Raw genomic sequence first — 21271 nt, forward strand, 5'->3', positions numbered from 1 at the left:
GATTGCAGTTGGCCTTGCTTGGGTAAGGAGATTAATCATCAGAGGGTGTTGGAGGGTATATGCTGTAAATTTAAAAGACGGATGCATTAATGGAGAAGGATGGGGGAAGCAGTGACATAAATGATGAATTCTGCTTATTATGAGAAAGACTACTTTTTCATTCAAAAGAAAACAGATTTATAGGGATTAAAATGAGGTTAGTTGAAATCAAATATTTTGTTTGCATTAAGCAACCTTGATGATTGCAAACTGCAGTTTCATTATATTACACAAACAGACCCTGAGTTAAGCTTGTTGGGAAGGATAAGATCATCATTAAACCCTCTCAGACAGTAAACCATAACCAATATCAAAAGTAATAAATTCACAATGAGAGACAATAAACTACCACTCATGAAACTCCTACTACGTTGGTGTGACATTGACTGTCCAAGAAAAAAGGGGTTCTAGGAAATATCTGGAGGTCCAGCAGGAGAGTGGTCAGGATACTAAGCTTTTTCAGGCTACACTCCACCCAGGCACAATGATACTCTTAGCAGCAAGAGGTATTATTTCACTCCCAATGATCCCAATGAATAGCCTATCCATGACAAAACATAGAGATCCAACAAGTAGCACAAGTGCAGGGAACTCATCTCAGATGTATGACGCACAGAGTTCCTATCTCTAGAAAAACAGAGGTCTACAACCATACAAACAGAACTCTGGTCCTTGAGACATTTTATTTCATAGTCCTCATCTTCATCTCAAGTGCCCCAAATATATGACCCTCATCTTCACTATCCTCATTAAAAAATATTGTGAACTATACTATGGTGGTTCACAATAATTTTTTTTTAAAAAGTAGAAATCTCACATAGACTGAATCTGCACTGCAGAAACAATCTAGTTTGACACCGCTTTAACTGCCCTACCTCAATGCTATGGAATTCTGGGAAGTGTAGTTTACTGTAGCACCAGGGATCTTTGACAGAGAAGGCCAGATGTCTCATAAAAGTACAATTCCCAGAATTCCATAGCATTGAGCCATGGCAGTTAAAGTGGTGTCAGACTAGATTATTTCAGCAGTGTAGTTAGCCCCCAAGTAACAGTAAACAGTAGCATAAATGAGCAGCTAGACATGATACAGGTTGAGTCTCCCTTATCCAAAATGCTTGAGACCAAACGTGTTTGGATTTCAAAGTTTTTCAGACTTTAGAATACTTGCATATAAATAACTATATATCTTGGAGATGGGACCCACATCTAAACATGTAATTCATTTATGTTTTGTATATACTTTATGAACATAGCCCAGAGGTAATTTTATACAATATTTTTAATAATTTTGTGCATGAAACAAAGATTGTGTACACTGAACCATCAGAAAGCAAAGATGTCACTATATCAGCGAGTCATGGAAAAGATTTTGGTTTTTGGAGTATTTCGGATTTCGGAATTCTGGATAAGAGAGACTCATTCTGTGCTACTATTGTTAAACCATGAGGAATTTAACTGGTGGCTTCTATGAGTGGAGTGATGAATTCACTCCAGGTTTTAATCACAGCTTTAAAAAGCTATCCAAGATGATAAATCTGGGAATATGGTCTAGTGCCTTGGACCATGCCTTTAAAGTCCAGGCTAAACACTTTATAAACATAGCCTGAAGGTAATTTTGTACATACCTGCAATACTTTTAATAGCAGAAAAATATCATGCCTGAAAGTATGGCTGTAACATACTACTATATCACCCCCATTTCAATATTCCATGCATCTCAAACACAAATAGCCACAGGGAACATTCCATTCTCTATGGAATGCTCAGATATTGATTTCACTTTGTCCAACAGGTAATAAGCAGTGCATCCTACCAAACAGGAACAGGCAGTTATGCTGCTAGTATTCAGGATTTCTCAGACTCCCTAATCAATGGGAGCTCTACTTTGATCTTAAGACGACAATATAGAACCACTCTCTTTTTGTTCTTAAACATCAAACATCCACTTTCTTACTTCAACAAGGTGTGTAGAATGTCGATGTTCAGCAAGGATGAGTCAGATGTGTTTGGCCAGCATTACCAACAGAGTTTATTGGGAGTGTTGGCCAAATACCTCTGACTCTTCCTTCTCTGCTGGCACTAGCAATTTGTGGCTTACATGTCAGTGAGGTAGTGAATCCATTCCAGATTTCTGTCTGATCTGAAAGGAGCTCTCCAAAGCACTTGAACCTTGCACCACCACCCCCCCAAAGGTATTGCACCATGGTTGCTCTTTTAAAGTTCAGGCTAAAACCAAAATCAGGCTCATCACCCACTGAAAGGGCCTCCAGAAGTTGTTTATAGTTGTAGTAGCAGAGCAAAGGGAGGGGGTTGCAGAACAAAGCTTAAGGCAGCAGTTGCAGTTAAATAGCTTATATTAGACCAACATGGCTTTCAGGTCAACATAATGTCCTGAAACTGTTGAGCCCTGGAACTAGAGGCATCAAAGGAATTATTTGGAGGGTGAAGAGCTGGGCTGAAACATTGAGGATGGCAAAACATTCAGATAACATCATCCTTTATCTCACTTTTTCACAGCGCACCTAGCCACAGGTGCTGTCTACTGCAGCTTCATCATTATTTCAATGTTTCTTTTTTCTCTCTGCAGCCCAAAGGATTTACTTTGTGGAAGCACATTTACATCTCCCACAATAAGAACCAAACAACTGCCCTGCTCTTCACATCTGAGTTAGCTACTGTTGTTGTAGTGTACATCTGACTTGGTTATATGTCTTCCTTCCCAAAACAGCATGTCTCTCACACAGATACACATATGTACAGCATATAGTATTCTAAACATTGTGTAGTCAATTTTGGTACTTCAGTGGGACTGAAATCCTTTTTTGTATGGGGGAAGCTGTCACCTATTCAGGCCTGCTGCCTACAGGTCAATAAAGAGTCTTTGGCTCTTATGGGTGTAGTTGGTGGCGAGCATACTTTGTATCTAATGTTTTTGTTGTAATCCATTTTGATTTTGTGAGAAAAAAGCGGAACAGAAATAAATTATTATTGGCAGAGTACAGACCGCCCAAAAAGGTTGGTCTGCCGGTGCCTTGTTTTGCTGCGCAAGGAAGCCGCAGCAGACAAACCACACAGCTTTCTCGCGCGGCAAAAAGCAGGTTCTTTCTGTGGCGCCCTTGTGACGCCACAGTGCGCCAATGGCGCACTCGCGACATCACAAGGGGGCGCAACAATCGGACACTAAGCGTCTGTTGCATCAAAATAGCGGCGCCCATGTGTACAGGGCACCATCATTTTGATGCCCTTGTCACATGCTAGGGGTGAGGCACGTATGGGTGGTGCGCCCTCGGCCAACCCCTAGCACGTGATGAGGGCGCACTATAGGCCTGTCTGTCCAGGGCCCCTATTATTATTAGTTGTGTGCATATGCATTTTTTACTTTGAGAGTATGGCATCCATGGCACTTTCATGGCATACTTACCATTGCCACCCTTCGGCTGCTGCATTTTATAGATGAATCATGTCAGTAAGAATTATGATTGTGGGTGACAATGAAGTTGCCTGTTATCCTTGGGACTGGGTGCCAATGTTGGTAATTGAATTTCTTTTTTCTGTTGCTATTACAGCTCTGTTTTGCAGAAACAAAATAGAGCATGATAAAAAGGAGTACGTAGCACAGCTGCCATGAACACAAGACCATAGGATCTGCCCAAAACTCAGAGACAGTTTTGTGACTTTAATGGATAAGTTTATACATGCATGACAAAGATGACTGTCAAGAGGAAAAATGAGGATTATACACTATTTTAAATGGAGCACTGTAAGAGTTTTTGATGGCAGTCACAAGCTTTTACAAAGAGGAGCCATCCATCAGGTAGACAATGTAAATTGGATGCTATAACATGGATGAGTAATAATCAAGTTAGCATTATAGTTGCTGAAGGAAAACAAGCAAGCAACCATTCTCTGCATAAGCAGGAGATGGGATAGCTGCTTACATTGATGCTGTCTTGCAGATTTTTGTGGTAAATGGAATGGCAGGACATACTAGTTGGATAATTTTGTAAATTGCTCTCTGTTCTCATTTTTGTTTGTAAGAGTATTCTCATAAGACTCTGCATTGGGGAAAAGTATAGCATATGTAAGAGCTATAACTATTTATCTTTGCACAGTTTCTTCCAAATGGCTCCAGTTATATGCATTTGAAGACATACTCTACTATTTTGACAATTCCTCTAAGAAACAGTGGCATATCCAACAGTTGTCAGCACAGGGAGATAAGGAAATATGAATCCAGGTCACAGAAATCTGACTCTACAATATGACTTGAGGATATGTGAAAAGGTGAAAAGGTGAAGCAGGGTAGCTATGGTTCTCGGCAATGCAACAATGCCTAAACAGGTTGTGTCTCTTTGTTGTGTGCTTTCAAGTCATTTTCAACTTATAGCAACCCTATCATGGGATTTTCTTGGCAAAATTTGTTCAGAGATTTGTCATTGCCTCCCTCTGAGGCTGAGAGCATGTGACTTGCCCGACGTCACCCAGTTGGTTTCATGGCCGAACTGGGAATCAAACCCTGTTCTCTAGAGTCACAGTCCATACACTCAAACCACTACACCAGACTGGCTTACCCTAGACAAGAGAGCACCCAGGAAACTCTATTAGCAGAAATTGGAAAAGCCAGCCTTGTGAACTATAGGCCTCAGAGTCCCACAGCCAGCACAGTTAGTAGCATAAAGCCATGAGCATGCTAGCTAGAGAATTCTGGGAGTTTTTTACCTTGAGTAGCAGGAAAGGAAGAAAAATGAGATATTAATGTATTTAAAAAATTAAAACTTAGTCATATTTACTATTAATGCTAACTCATTGTTTAGGAATATTATAACAACTGTGTTTTTTGGGTGTGACCAGCACACCAACAGTGGTCCATTCAAGTCTGCAGGCCTATATACACAAATACCTGGAATTAAGTATAAATTGAGTAAATGTACATCTATAGGGGTTCACAACAAATCCATCAAAGAGTGCATGATACAAATGTTGCCACCCACTTCCCTGACCTGTAGTAATCAGAAATCACTGATTTCTGAATATAAGCGTCTCAAGTTCCATTCTTTGCTCAACATCAGCCTGCCTTGCAAAGTTGTACTTCTTACTTCCATTTTTTTTAAATGTAGTAATTCTATGCAGTTTGTTCCATTTTCACATACAATTTATTCCAAGGATACTTAAGTTGTACTTATGTCTCCAGAAATGTAGGCTGTACTCTTGAGCTATTGCAATCAACTGATTTTCAATAAAATAAAATAAAATTGAAACTGAAAAAAAAATTAAACAGGGTATTAATATCACTAAAAGTTAGTGGACACTGGATCAAAATTATTCATGATATGCATTATATAATTGAAAAAAGCTCCAAAAGTCTGATAAAACAAGAATAAAAGTTTCTGAAACAGTGTTAAAATTAATATATTTTAATTCATTAGATCTGACGTTACAATATGCTCTTTCCAGGGCAACTAAAAGATTATGTCACGTGTGGAAGCATCTTTGCTACTTGTTTACAATTGGAAAGCAGTAGATAATTTATTTTTATTAGCAAGAAATTCAACAGTCTAGTCATAAATCTGTCACCTTAGCACTGATTGTAAGTTGTTGATTCACTCTCACATTACAAGACCATTATGTGCAAAAAAAAAACAACAAACATTTTACAGTCTATAAATTGGGTGTTTACTGATTGACATTTTTTGTGGTGAAGCTGCTGCATCTGGTATTAGACATTTGTCAAAAGGGCAATGAGCTTTGACATAGTGTAGGCAGCTTATGGGCTGCATATGGACACCACTCTTTTTGTGTCCCAATGCCCTTCCATGGCATCAAAACTGAACACAAATCAAACAAAATTTCTGCAATAAAACAAGGAATATCAGGAAGTCTTAGGGAAGTATAATTCTTCTCTAAGGCCGGAAGGCCAAAACTGGCCACAAGACCTTTCAAACTTGTCATCCTCTATCCCCTATTTAAAACAACCATAGTAGCTCACCAATAAAAAAAATGTATAATTGTATTTCACCATGACTTCTTTGTAAGTAAGCGATCAATTTCAGCTCCTACAAAGTCACTAGTCAGACTGAAGATATGTCGATGCAATGTATCATATTGATCTATCGGTCTATCAGTCTATCGGTCTGTCTGTCTGTCTGTCTGTTTGTCTATCTACACACACACTGAGTTTTCAGGAAAAAACTAACACTAGTCTAATCATAAATAGCAAGGTATATTCTACCTTGCGTTCAACTATGAACTATGAATGTTTCTTAAGCATGCCTCACAAATAAAACAGACACTGAAAGGACATGCCATGGTGACATTTCACCACTCTGGACTCTTTCATGGAGATCCACTTAAAATCAAGTCTGAGCACCTTCCTGGAGAAAAGGAAGATGTTCTGGTCTGAGCAAGAATGGTTCTTTCTATCAATATTTTCAGTGCTCTCTATCAGCCACTACTGAGTGTAAATCTACATGAAGGCATGTGGATTTGCTTTTGAACTTCCTCCTGCCCAGAATGCTATTCGAGAAGTTGGAAAATCTCCTTTGAAGATGGGGAACTGAGCTTAGAAGAGTGCTTAATACTGAGGGACAGGAAGAAATTGACACTGAAATATATGAACAAGAATAAGTACTAAAGATAAAAAGTATTTCTGCTCACGTGAATCCCTTAAGCCCATTTGTGCTTTTTTGCCAAGAAAAATTATAAATACCTTGATTACGTTTTTAAAGCTCTTTTTCTCCTCTAGAGTGAAACTTAAATATTTATAGTTTAATTAAACTGAAGAAATTCTTGCAGACTCAAAAAATTATTAGAAACACAGCAACAAAGAATACATGCACCAGTTATCAGAGGCCTCACTTCATGTTGCATTACTGCCATCTACTGTTCCGAACTGCATTATCTAAAAACAAGTTCCATGCCAATAATTTTGCTTAAATGTCACATATGCCAGTCACTACTAAGTTAAATGGAAAACAAGATTTTTATCTTAGGGTTTCGATGCCAGGGGCTAAAGAATGTGCATCAAATGTCTTTTTGGAAGACTACAGGTGTAAAGATAGCTTTGCAGAGGTCAGTAACAATTTGAAAGCTGCAAGCTCACAAACACCCTGAAATTGGGTAGAATGGGTGGAACTGATATGAATTGCCTTAAAACAAGATTTGAAACCATAGTTTTCAAGAAAACTGTTATATATAGCCAGAGTTACCCTTAAATATATCTAGGTTTAAATTATGGCTACTGGAATCAAGGAAAGGCAGGGCAACGGAAATCAACACACACACCCCACTCCAAAATTCCACTGACAGATGCCTTTCATCAGTAAAGGGATGCCAAATGGATAACAGCCAGTATTAGCCGATTGCACCATCTCAGATATTAAATATATGAATTGTGTAAGAGCCATTTTTATCATAATTATTGTATTTTGGGCTGTTTCCATCTATTTTCTGTGTGCCAGTTATGGTAAAACAATCTTACACAACCCCACAACCGAACCTTCAACTCCAGAAAGATAGGAAACTGCCAAGAGAAACAATGGCCTGTTACAGACAGCCAAAATAAAGCTGCTTCGAGTCACAGTGGAGGTATGATGTTTCAATGATGCATGCGTCCTAAGAGTTCAGAAGTCACACCAAAGCCACACTCCAGCCCTAAGAATTGGAGCGTGGCTTTGGTGTGGCTTCTGGACTCTTAGGATGCATGCATCATTGAAACACTGTACCTCCACTGTGACTCGAAGCAGCTTTATTTTGGCTGTCTGTAACAGGCCAATATATTTGGAGACTAGGAAGAAATTTCTATCCAAAGGGCTCACTTGTTCACTACCTAGCAGGAATGCCACACATACACACACTATGACCTGAAAAGGGCTTCCACTCGCCCAGTTCCTCTCCTGCTTTGTTGCTCTCTCTTTCTACATTATATATAATTTTGTTTTCAGACCTCAGTGATGCTGAAGAAAAGGCAACCCAGCATGATAAGATGAACAAATGCAGTAGAACCAGCAGGGATTCATTTGTTATTGTATTAATCGATTCAGTTTCAGCAGAATGTTCTCTTTGGAATACCTTCATAGAAACAAACAGGCTGTAATGCAGGGATTTAACTACGCAGCAATCCGCTGATTGTCTCTTGGATATTCATAAGTTACAGAGCTCCTTCCACCTTTTAGATTTCATTTCGGTTGTAATAAGGCGGCATAAATAATTGAGAGACATGCAATAAATTATTCAGCTAAGTGCAGAGTTTCCAAGGAATCCTAGCATGAGTCGGGATTAATTGTATAATGCAAGTCAGAGGCAGAAGTTGTGCTGACACCCCACCATTACCACATGCAGGAACGGGGCTGGGTGCTTGGCGCTTCTCAGCATGTGCCTTCCACCAAGGGGACATATTAACACCTTTTGAATATTGATGGAGTTGCAGTCCCTAAAGCCTGCTGTGTACTTCTGTTGCTTCGTCGTGCATGCCTATACAATGGTAAGTCTTAACTCAAAGCTTCCCTTTATGCAACTGATTGGTACTTTCGTTGTCCAAAAAATGACTGCAATGTCTTTACAGTCCATAATATAGGGATAGCTAACCACTATGGCTAATAAATAATACAGTTATGAAGTAATTGGAGAAGTGGCCTTTAAAGGGGGAAAGGATGAAGGACTTCCAAGAGTCATAGGAAGTTTGCATTGAAAAAATCACTCTTTTGGTTTTAAAGGCAAGTAACAATACTTGCCTTTAAAAAAAAAGCCTGTCCTCGCTTGCCCTCAATGAGCTGGTAACAAATCATAGACAACAGAGACTGGAAATGACCAGGACAATTCAAAAGTCTATACAGTCATTTATACCAGAGTAGGAGGATTAGCCAACCATTAGTTTTTCACACTAGCACTGCACCCTGCAGCCAGTAGAACTGACTTTCTACCATAACCTTCCTTTCCATGCTCCTCACAGGTGCTTATATTTTTTACTTCTCAACACTGATGTTGTGTTGTGCTGTTTTAATTAATTATATGGTTATGATACATATTTATGAAACAAAAAAGCAGTAATTAAAGAGGATGGAATCCAGAACAACAATCTGCATTTGCCACTAGTGTTACTGATGGCTTGTTGTTGGGTTGTTTTTTTTTTTTGTTAAAAAAAATAATCAGGGTTTTTTAATTGTCCTAAATGTGTTAGAGACTCTCAAGGCCACAAGTTATTTTTATTCCTTGGCCTGCAGTTAATTTTGTCCATGAATGCATTATGTACGCTTTCCATGTATGAATTATATCCTGTAAGATTTCTTGTAATATCTGATTTGTGCAGTAATAGCGACTGAGAGTGCCTCAGATTCCTATAGCTGACTTCTACAAACAACATCCACACAACAAACTTTCATCAGTTTAATTGTTTTAGTTACTATACAAAGAATTTCAGGGACTATTGTTTAGTAAGCATGCTAGTTAGGGAACTTTAGATCCCTTGGTGAACTGTCATTATACACAGAAAATGAGTTTAGCTTTGGATTCACATATGCCCTTAGTTCATATTTTATTTAGATTCCACCTTCACAAAGCTGAAGATGGCATACATATTTTCTATTCTATCCTGTGAAGCATGTTGGACTGAAAGAAAGTGTGTGTGTGGGGGGGGGGGAGAGGTGTTGAGGTTCACATAACAAAGACTGTAAATGAGAAATGAACTTGTGTTGTCCTTATTCAACTCTCCAAAGACTTCACTGCATTTGCTCTTCATATCAATTAGTCTGCATGATTTGACAGTGACATAGCAAGCTCTCCTCCCCACATCTCTTATATCTACCACTGTGTGTGCATGCATGTTAGAAATAGATGCAGGAAAGCATTTTGTAACTATCAAAAATTTGGTTCCTGAATATCCCTGTTTTAAATGTTTTTAACAAAAAATGGGGGTTTCTAGACTCAAAATACAGCTGTAGCCTGAGGAAAGAAAGAAAACAGCCGATGAAGACTTCAAATAGTCAGGATGGAGAAATTCATTCTTCTGCCAAAAGTGCCTAGTCCTGCTGAGATGGCTAACACAAGCAAAATAAAATATGCAGAAAAGCCGCATATACTGGTCTGTCAATTTACATAATTCATTATGGTAGCACTATCTAGTCCCATCTGAACGCTGCTCTAGACATTTGTTAAACAATTTCTTAGACTAGAAACAAAATCCACTAAGTTTTCAATTCTCTCACAAAGTTTTACGCTCTTTTTTGAAAAAGAGAATATATTGGGGAGAACGTAGTTTTACTATATGCCTTAATGTTGTTGTGTAAATCTAGCAAATCTGAATGGTACAGAAAATATGTGCAAATGAGTACTTGGGAAAAAATCATTGTTAGCCTTGACACTGCATACAGTCATCCCTTTCTATCTGTGGGGGATCCGTTCTGGAATGAACACACACTCCCCACATGGAAAACAAAGAACGCAGGACCCCACCCCCCATTGTTTCCTATGGTGACGCGATGTGCACGCAGCTGCTGGTGCAGCCGTGTGCACACACCTCCACTAAAAACAACAGGGCTTATCATCCATGGAAGCTCAAATCCATGGATGTCATGCCCACGGATAAGACGAACCCTCTGTATAGCATACACAGTTCAACCCATCCTGGTCAGATAGCAAAACCTCAGATTTTTCTAATGAGTTTCAGACAGAAATTTTAAGGCAATATTCTAAAACAATATTGTACATTTGGCCCTTCTTATACACAGATTTCTTATACAGGGATTCAAGCATACAAGTTTTGAAAATGTTAAAAAAAAGTATAAATCTCAAATATCAAACCTTGATTTTCCATTTTTTTTATAAGGGACACCATTTTGCTATATCATTACATTTAATGGGACTTGAGCATCCACGGATTTTGTTATCCACAGGGGATCTTGGAACCAAATCCCAGCATATAACAAGTGTCCACTGTACTACATTTAAAGTAACGCAAGAGGCTGTTCATTGTTCCCTTCCATCATATTTGTTGCCTCTTGGACCCAATGCCTGCAACGCTACTTTAGTACTTCTGTCTGATTTGACAATCAGCCAGTGAGTAGGACTTAGTGAAATCACTTAAGCCTGCCCATATTCTGTGCCATACTCTAATTGCTAAAGTTGATGCAGGCTCATCAACAGTAAAAATTGTAGCATGGCTAACAGAGAAGGAGGTCAATGAGACCAGTGGAACAGGCAGGAAGAAAGAGTAGTGCTGCACAGGGGTTTGACTGTTTTATATTTGGACTCCAAAGTCTATTGACTAGACCCAAATGGAAAATAGCAGCTTGTGGCTACATCTTTAGAAGAAGAGGAAGAAAAAAGAAAAGATATCTCCGATGCATATTAAGTTCAGGAATCTATTTTCCATACCAGAACAGGGCTCGCAGTCCCTCATAAAAAAAAAAAAATACACTCCTGGTTTGCCCCTCACATTATTAATTTCGGCAGTCTTATAGCTGGTATTGTTGTTAAATTTTAACTGTTGAAGGTAGTAGGAAAAGGAAGACAGCACTACAGATGGATTAACCCAATAAAGGAAACCACAGCTCTGAGTTTGCAAGGCATGAGCAGGACTGTTAATAACAGGATCTTTACAAGTCTTTCATTCACAGTGTTACTATGGCCCAGTACAGATGAGACCGATGTGGCATGCTGGCGCCATGCTAGGGTTACGGGACTGTGTGGCAACCGCACAGTCCCTAACACTAGCACGTATGGAGTGTGCAATAATGGTGGCGCCCTGTGCACATGGGCACTGCCATTATGATGTCACGGCCGTGCTGCATACAAACGGTGCGGCGGCGGCATGACGTGCTCACGCCGCCCCAGGCCGCTTATGGCAGCCTAACTGTGGCGTGAGAAGGAGCTCCGAAATGGCAGCGAGATCGGTGTCACGGAGAAAGGGGCCAAGCGGCCCCTTTCTCCTCTGGCTGCGGCTGTCGGGGTGTCCTGGGCATGAAGCCCCAAGGACACCCCTTTTCCAGGCCATGGGGAAGCGGCATTTTGCCGCTTCTCTGTGGCCTGGAAAAGCGCTGGGTTGCAGCCACAGGGGCTACCAGTGAGGTTGCCCTGCCTCCAACCTGGCAAGAAAAGGGGCGGCTGCGGACCGCCCCTTTTCCGTGGTCTGTAAGAGTTGAAGTTGACTTGATGGCACATAACAGCTGTTATACAATAAGTGTCAGAAATTCTTATTGAACAGCTGTATATCACCCAAACATCTACCAGTAGATTCCAACCTACCCTTTGCCTACATCTTCTCTAGTTAAGTATTCATCAAGTATTCATATACATGTTTGCTTTTTGTAGTCACTTTATTCAACTGATAGATTCTCAAAAAAAAAAAAAAAAAAACCAACTCTCTTTTCTACCTGATCTGGAAGAGTAATGCAGTTAAGATACTGTATAAATGCTCAAGAGTTGAATGGTGAGGTACACACAAGTAATTAAACACTATAAATGTAAACTCAGATAAATGTAGTTAAATATAACAGCTATGAGGTAATGGGGCTCCTGCTCTGGGAGTAACATGGGAAAGGTCACAAAACGGGTTGTGTTTAAAGCTATTAAAATAACAGTAAATTATGTATTCTTTTCAACACAATATTTCCGAGATAATAAACAAAAAAGCCAGACAACAGTTGGCTCCAAAGCAAAGCAGATTTCAAGTATCATCAACAGCAGATTTTGAATACCATGAAAGTGTACAAAGATTTTAGTATATAACATTCTTGCATTTTTATTATAAAGAGTGGGCAAAGATGTTTGCGGAATTTCTGCCTTGTGGATCAAAATAACCCACAGATGCCTTTGGCTATTATAGATCTTGAATGGAATGGGCAGAAGACACCATTTGCTTCTTTGTGCTGTTCTGGATCAAACCTCGCAGTCTGCCATTATTGCAGTTTCTTATTGGTCCTGTGTACAGGGAAACAAATTCATAGCAGAATTTCTGTTGGTTGTGGTGACAAAAAGATGAGGTACACTGCAAGCAGTAGCTGGCATCTTTTATATGGAAGAGATTGCAAACTGGACTGGTCTCTCTAAGTGATAACAGCTTTGAATTTCACTCATTACACTACTGGTTTAAAACTGCTTTACTAGCTCTTAAACAAGACATTGTTTTCTTAAAATAGAAATTCAATATTAAGTGCATATTTTCATGTGCATGTCATACTTGTGCAGAAATTTCTCTCTTTGTACCTTCTCCCAGAATGACAGTTAGATTTCTGTTTCCCAAGATCAGCTGTAAAAGTGCACAACTGATGCTAAATGGCAGTTCTGGTGAAAACTGCTGTCACATCCTACTGCATTCTTGTTGTATGGATTATACACTGGCTCCCTCAAGTGGGTCATTGCTAAATTGCAGAGTTTCCTAAGCAAAAGGGCAAGACAAAGTAAGAGCATGAATAACTCTAACAGGGCTCTGGATCTAGGGCAAAAGAGAGCATAAAGATACATACTCAACTTCATCTTTTATGAAGGCAGTTCCTTGAGAAGTCAGATCTGGCTACAGTGACACATACCTTGATTACATCCTGATTGGACTACTGTAACACACTCTACATGGGGCTGTCTTTGGAAACTTTTAGAAACTTCAGCAGGTCCAAAATGCTATGGCCCTAATGCAAATCAGGGGTAGTTATAGAGAACTGTCAAAACAGTTTCACTGGTTATTGTTGTGTGTTTTCAAGTTGTTACTGACTTATGGCAACCCTATCATGGGTTTTCTTGGCAAAAATTGTTCAGAGATTTGTCATTGCTTTCCCTAAGGCTGAGATCATGTGATTTGCCCAAAGTCACCCAGCTGGTTGAGCTGGGAATAGATCCCTGGTCTCCAGAGTTGTAGTCCAACACTGAAACCACTATCCCATGCTGGCCCCTACTGGTTTGTTTCTAAGCACAATTTAAAGGGCTGACCATGACCTATAAAGCCCTATGTGGTTTAGGTTCAGACTATCCGAAAGACCCATATGAGCCTGCCAGAGTTCCACCATCATCACACTCATCTGGCGAGGGCACAAGAGAGCGAGTTCTCAGTGGCAGCTCCCACTGTTTGGAATCCCCTTCCATAGAAGGATAGACTGGCCTCCTCCATGCTTTTCTTTTGCTAGCAGAAAAAGACCATTTTATTTAAACAGGCTTTTTAATGTGTAAGGGGAGCTTCTTATTGGGATGTTTAATTTATCTTTTAAAACTGTTTTATATTTTTCAATGATTTTATACTGGTTTATGCAGTGATATTGTTTTCTAATTTTATTATGAAAGCTTTTTAACTGGGAGCCACCTTGAGTCCCACTCTAGGAAAAAGGTGGCATACAAATAAAATAAACAAGCAAGCAAGCAAACAAATTGCAGGGAAAGGGAGAAAGTGGAAGGCTACAAGGTTACAGAAAAACTTTAGACATGTTAGCTTTCTGATCACATTTACTGTGCACTATGGATCCATCCAACATTACTCTGACATGTTGTTTCAGGAAGTCATTTGGCTTTAGAAAAAAGAGCCAAAATATCTGCCAGGAAAATGGTTAAGACTCTGAAATGTCACAGAGCAGCCACAGTGTGTATTCACCTCCATTTTAAGTACATGAAAAGGAGTGTTTGCATATAACAGAGGAACACTGAGCAGATGTCTGCATAGCTGCCATCTTCCAGCTGGCTAATCTATTAGGATACCTTTCAGTGGCATCACTAGGGGGGTGCAGTGGGGCAGAATGCATCAGGTGACATCCCAGAGGCTACTAGTTCTGTCCCTGTTGCCATTCCTTAACCCCATCTCCCCATCCTTGTTTGGCAATGCTAATTTCCTCAATCTATACCTTTTCTATCAGTTAGGTCTATTAGAACTGATATATTGGTTTGTTTGCATATTGGAAGCAAGTACACTAACAAAAACAATTTTTCCTCTGTGCCTTTATCAATTAAAATGTGTACAAAAATCATTCATTTGATTAAAAACATAGTAATTTTTATCAGAAACCAAATAGATAGTTCAAATGCTTCCATTTCCACATATACACACCCAAAGTAACCATTTTCAGTGTAATTAAAAATCTAGTGCACACTTCTGCTGTACAAGCATCATACCTCTTTATAAATAACCTACATTCCTCATTCCATACACGCACGCAAAATTTAGGGGCTATGGAGGAGCCAACAAGAATGTATGGCAAAAAGCAATTGTATTTATGCTTACCTGGGGCTCATTTCTGAGTAGACATATTCAGAGCTGGATTGTAAAGAGTTTTAAATCAAGCTTAGGTCTCCATCCATTTAACATAAATTAAAACAGGCCAAACATTGTGTGGAGACAAATTTTACTTCTTTGTGTTTCATTATTTATTTCTTAGAGACAACAATACTTAAAAACCAACAAATCAGACAAATAAGCTGATTTAAAATAAAAAAGCAGTCAGTTCATATTGCATGACACTTACAATTCTTCTCCTTTTGCTTTTTTATCAGAAGCTAAGTAGACAGTTCCAAAGCTTCCGCGGCCAAGTTTTTGCAGAATAGCATATCGTCCTGCGATCAATGTCTTTGAGCCAGTAGAAAGAGATGTTAGAGGAGTACCAGGCTTAACTACTTCTTGGAATCTTAACATTGCTTCATAGATCAAAATTATCTCAGTATTGAATCTGCAGAATTAAATAATCCTTTGTTGTGAAGCAACATTCAAAACGTCTGTAAGTGAGGGAAAAAGCATAATTGTAATTTGTTTCTTTAATTCTGCTGTGAATTTATTTACTGCAATATTGTTCTAAACTGAACTCTGCTGTGAGGCCATAGTGGGCAGAATTACCTTCAGGCTATGTGTATAAGGTATACAGCTGGCCCTCCGCTTTCGCGAGGGATCCGTTCCGGAACCTCCCCGCGAAAATGGACGCTTATGCTTATTCAAGCCCCACAGGCTTGAATGGGGCGCAGCCCAGACGAGCACAGGCTGGGTGAGCGTGCCAAGTGCATGCACCATTGCAAATAGCAGGGGTTGCCCCTCCGTATATATTCAAGGGCATGGATCTCAGGTCTGTGAGTTAGGAGAAGCGACTGTATATGAAACATAAATAAATTTCCTATTTAGATTTGGGTCCCATCTCCAAAATATCACTGTGTATATGTGTGTACAAATATTCCAAAATCCCCTAAAAAATCTGAAATCTCAAACGTTCTGTTCTCAAGAATTTTGGATAAGGGAGACCCAACCTGTTGATTCTTACATATACAAATACAAAATCTGAGTAGATGACTCAAATGAAAAATCCCCAAAATGGTACACAAATAGTACAGGTTGAGTCTCCCTTATCTAGCATTCCAAAATCCAAAATATTCCAAAATCCAAATCTTTTTTTCATGGGTGACTGATAGTTACACCTTTGCTTTCTGATGGTTCAGTGTACACAAACTTTGTTTCATGCACTTAATTACTACAAATATTGTGTATAAAAATATGTTCAGGCTATGTGTATATATAAAACATACGGTAAAAGAATGTTGTGTTTAGACTTGGATCCCATCTCCAAGATATCTCGTTATGTACGTATATGCAAATACATGTATTGCCAATAAAAAAAATAAAAAATCTCAAACAGTGCTGATCCCAAATATTTTGGATAAGGGAGACTCAACCTGTAGCTCCTCAGCAGCTTTGTTTCACTAACATCTGTGTGAGACAGACAGATTCCCTCTCTGGCTGCAATCCCGGGCTTAGCTAAATCTGTGTAAAAAACCCTGAATTCATTGATCATAAATTTCCTGACATATTTTGTTGGACTGTATAAATATTTAACATTTAACAAACAGCATTAATAATTTAACTATAGAATATAAGAGGTGATATGATAGCCCTGTTTAAATATTTGAAGGGATGTCATATTGAGGAGGGAGCAACTCTGCTGCTCCAGAGAACAGGACCCAGAGTAATGGATGTATGCTCCATGAAAAGAGATTCCACCTCAACATTAGGAGGAACGTCCTGACATTAAGGGCAGTTCGACAGTGGAACACACTCCCTTCAAGTGTAGTGGAGTCTCCTTCTTTGGAGGTCTTTAAGCAGAGGCTGGATGGCTATCTGTTGGGGATGCTTTGACTGAGATTTCCTGCATGGCAGGGGGTTGGACTAGATGACTTGTGGTCTCTTCCAACTCTATGATTCTATGAAATTCACCCTAATAAGGCACTTAGACATTATTTATACAGGTCTGTGCTACCACTCTGGGGTGGTCAACAACCACACTTGAGAGTTTTAGCTATTTTGGTGGTGCTATGTTGTTGTTATATAACAATTACAGAAGAAATGATTGTGAAATTGTATTGTTTGTTAAACAAACCACTCTCATTTTAAAGGTTCAGAATGTCTGTGCTTAAACAGTTGTGCTTTCTTCATCAAACTGTTCCCGAGCTTCAATGAGGCCTATGAATCTGTGATTTGTGACAATAATACCGTGTGTGAGAGACAGTGTTCTGACACCCAGCTGCTGAGGTACTGACACATCCTGTGCCAAGGATTTGTACTTGGCAGCAGCGTGACTTCCTAATGAAGTGCAGCCAAACCTCATATTGCTGAAAGAGATTTTAACAACAGAACAAATGAACTGTAATCTTGGCTTCCAAAAGAAAGCACATTAATGACATAGAATATGAACATCTTTCTAATTCCATGACCTCTTACAAGAAAAGAGGGTAACTAAAACAATTGTAAAATACAAGTACTATGCTGAGCCCACCAGCTATTATAACTCTTGTCTTTATAATTCTCAGCCGGTCTTACGAAGTCAAGCAAAAAGCAAGCCTGTGCAATAAAATAAAAATTGTTGGTCTCTTTCAATCTCCTTGTTATAATTTAAAAAAAAGGAGTTTTATGTAACTACTAGTATCTAAAACACAAGATGATACTATCGAACTACCTTATGTGATTACTGTAAGGATTGTGAAATGCTTTAATTGCTCAGTACTGATACATTTAGTATTATAGACACATGGATTGAGGCCGATCTATGTGTGTCTGTGCAGTAAGCAAGTACTCAACATTGATTGTGAGCGGATTATCATTATTTTTATCTGCATACCTTTATCATTTTTACAGGCTTGTCAGTTTTACACAAGAATATATTCTGTCCACCACTGTCCAGCTTCTGACAAAACTGTCACAAAATTGGCATTCTAAAACAGCACTGATACAGTAATAACCAATAATCATCAAAATTAGTGTTACACTGTGCCTTCAAGTAATTTCTGACTCATGGTGCCCCTATGGTAACCCTATCATGGGGTTTTCTAAGCAAGATATGTTCAGAAGGGTTTTTGCCTTTGCCTTCCTCTGAGGCTGAAAGAGTAACAGTTGCTCAAAGTCACCCATTGGGAGCTCATTCCCACCTAAATTTATACCGGTTTGCAATTCGCCTTCGCTCCGCGTCATTGAATCGGTTCCAATTGGTCCATAGTTCCCACTATGAAAGAGGACATTTTCATTACTTTCTTGTAATCACTCCTTTTTTTGGCATGACTGTCATTTCCACTAGTTTGCGCTGCTTCAAAATGCATGTCAATCATCTATGGTCATCAGTGACACAAGGAAGGAAGAAGGAGGGGGAAGGGAGGGCTGGGAGAACCAGGCATCCCCCCCAAAAAATGGAGGACCATCCAGGAATATATATATATATATATATATATATATATATATGGAGGATGTCTCCAAATCAAAGCCCAAAGCACTGCTAGGAATGTCAATGCATGCTCTTGGTCATGCTCATAAGTTGCCTGACTTGAAGGCAGACAACAACAACATGTAAATATTGATTGGAATCCCATTGGAGAGTTATGAATGTATAACCACCATAGTTGTGGTGCTACAAAGTGACTCCCGTCCCAAACCCAACCCTCAGCTGTAGGGTGCAATTTTGAATTTACCAGGGCATTAACCTTTTTAAAAAGAAACAAACATATGCAAGTATAAAAGTTAAACTTTTGTTAGAGTTCAGCTTTCATTAGCAGGACAGCAAAAGTGCGAGTCAGACTCCTGATTCTAAATCTGCCTTCCTAAAGAATAAAGACATACTACATAAAATGACAAACATGTAGTTTGTAGCTGAAAAACAAATAATGATGACTTCAATAAATACATACATAATAAACTAAATCCTATGCTAACTGGTAATGGTTTGGGTATAGAGATGAAAGCTCATCACCTTTAATATAGCAAGAAGAGACTGTTACAGTGGTCTCCAAACCTTGCCCTTTAAGGAATTTTGTGCTTCAACTCCCAGAATCCCAGACTAATGGCCAACATGGCTGAAGCTTCTGGGACTGAAGTCCAAAATCTCTTAAAGGGCACAGTTTGGGGACCACTGGTTCAGGATCTTGAGAGAGAGTCTGTTAAACAACCTCCAAGGGTGAGTGACCAAAGTCACTCCCAGAAGTCCATTATTAGATTATTTTATGGATTGTTTAATAGATTATTTTAATTGTCACATGTTTAATTGTCATTTTAAGGGGGGAAGGGAAGGCTGAGTTATTTATAGAGTGCACTGTTGGAACTTTAAATTGTAAGCCGCTCCGGTTGTCTTTGTTAACAGAGAAGCGGGATATAAATAAAGCTTTCATTATTTATTATTATTTACATGTTTACATAGAATGAGATAGATAGAGGGAAGTCCCTGCCTATCTAAGGAGGGAAAGGAGAATGCAATGCATAAATTTTCCAACAATGTTTCCTGTTTCTTTTATGGATCACGTTTCTGGTGGGGAGCATAATTTAAGTTAAAACAATTGGATGGCATTGGACTCATTTGGCAATGTGGAGACCATAGAGGCTGGATGTAGTCCCCAGTGGATCTGGATGCAATCTCATGCACCTACATCTCACATACACTGCCAGGTAGCTTTGAAGGTGGCTTGGACTGACATGAATGTAAGTAGAGACAGTATATTCACATTCATTGTGATATGATATCTGATATATACACTCATCCCTCCATATTCACTAGGGTTAGGGGCACAGGGCCCCAGTGAATGTGGAAAAACTGCAAATAACAAAAGTACCATGTTTTTACCTGAGAGGACATCTCTCTAGTAATCTCTAGGTCCTCCAGTGCAACTCTGTGGTCAGTGTCCAACATACACTGACCATAGGACTGAGCTGGAGGAGCTACAAATGCCTATTCTCTCTAGGAACCTCTAGGTCTTTCAGTGCTACTTTTGGTTTAAGTTGACCATAGAGTTGCACTGGAGGACCTAGATATTCCTAGAGAGAACATATTCATCAAATCCGTGAATAATCAAATCCGCAAATATGGAGGGATGAGTGCATTATCATCATGATATAATATGTAACTGATGCTGTCTCTACTCACATTCATATCAGTTAGTTAGAGCCAGTGTGCAATAGTGGTTTGACCATTGGACTAGGACTCTGGAGGCCAGGGTTCAAATCCTTGTTGAGTCATGTCAACCCACTGGGTGACCTTGAGCAAGTCACACTCTCTCAACCTCAGGGGAAGGCCATGGCAAATGCCCTCTGAAGAAACCTTGCCAAGAAAAGAGTTGGCATAAGTCCTGGCTTGGCCATGGAAACCCTTTGGGTGACCTTGGGCAGGTCACACTCTCTCAGCCTCAGGGGAAGGCCATGGCAAACACTTTGAGACTAACAGAGAGTCTAGCAGTGGTTTGAGTTTTGGACTAAGGCTGGAGTTCACAGTTGGCTTTCCACTCGAGAATAAAAACCCGCTCTTGGGCAAGAAGTCACACTCTCTCAGCCTCAGGGGAACCCACTTATGAACAAACCTTGCCAAACATTCCCAAGCATTACATCAGGGGTAGGCAACCTGCGGCCCGCGGGCCGGATGCAGCCCAGCAAGGCCTTGGGACCGGCCCCTGCCCGGTCCTGCCTCCGATTGCCGCCGGGGCCTTTGGGGGGCAATTGTCTATAGAAGCCTCAGAAACATGCATTTATATTAACATTTTTTAAAAAATCAGCAAATTTTTTTGCGTGTCCTCCATTTTTTTTAAAAAAGTGTCTTCCATTTGAAAATTTTGTCCTACATTTGTCCTGGTTTATTTATATATTTATTTATTTTTTAAATTATTTAATTATTTAATTTTTGGCTTCGGCCCCCCAGTTGTCTGAGGGACAGCAACCCGGCCCCCGGCTCAAAAAGGTTGCCTACCCCTGCATTACATGATCGTTCTCTAATGTCATTTTAATTTGTTGTCTGCCTTTCTGCTTTGTTTTATTGAACGTCAA

General features: G+C 39.5%; 1 protein-coding gene across 2 annotated transcripts in view; it reads right to left on the reverse strand.

Moving 5' to 3' along the window:
* NEK11 (NIMA related kinase 11) overlaps positions 1–21271 on the reverse strand; it is a 98233-nt gene that overhangs the window by 76502 nt on the left and 460 nt on the right. For both annotated transcript variants that reach the window (XM_089532824.1, XM_089532823.1), the window contains exon 2: positions 15471–15717. In XM_089532824.1, coding sequence (XP_089388950.1) covers positions 15471–15637 — 167 coding nt within the window. In that variant the 5' untranslated portion in view covers positions 15638–15717. The remainder of the gene's footprint in view (positions 1–15470; positions 15718–21271) is intronic.

Source organism: Sceloporus occidentalis, unplaced genomic scaffold, assembly GCF_023333645.1.
Source record: "Sceloporus occidentalis isolate IW3139 unplaced genomic scaffold, rSceOcc1.0.p SCAF_7, whole genome shotgun sequence".
In the NCBI taxonomy this organism is placed as follows: Eukaryota; Metazoa; Chordata; class Lepidosauria; order Squamata; family Phrynosomatidae; genus Sceloporus; species Sceloporus occidentalis.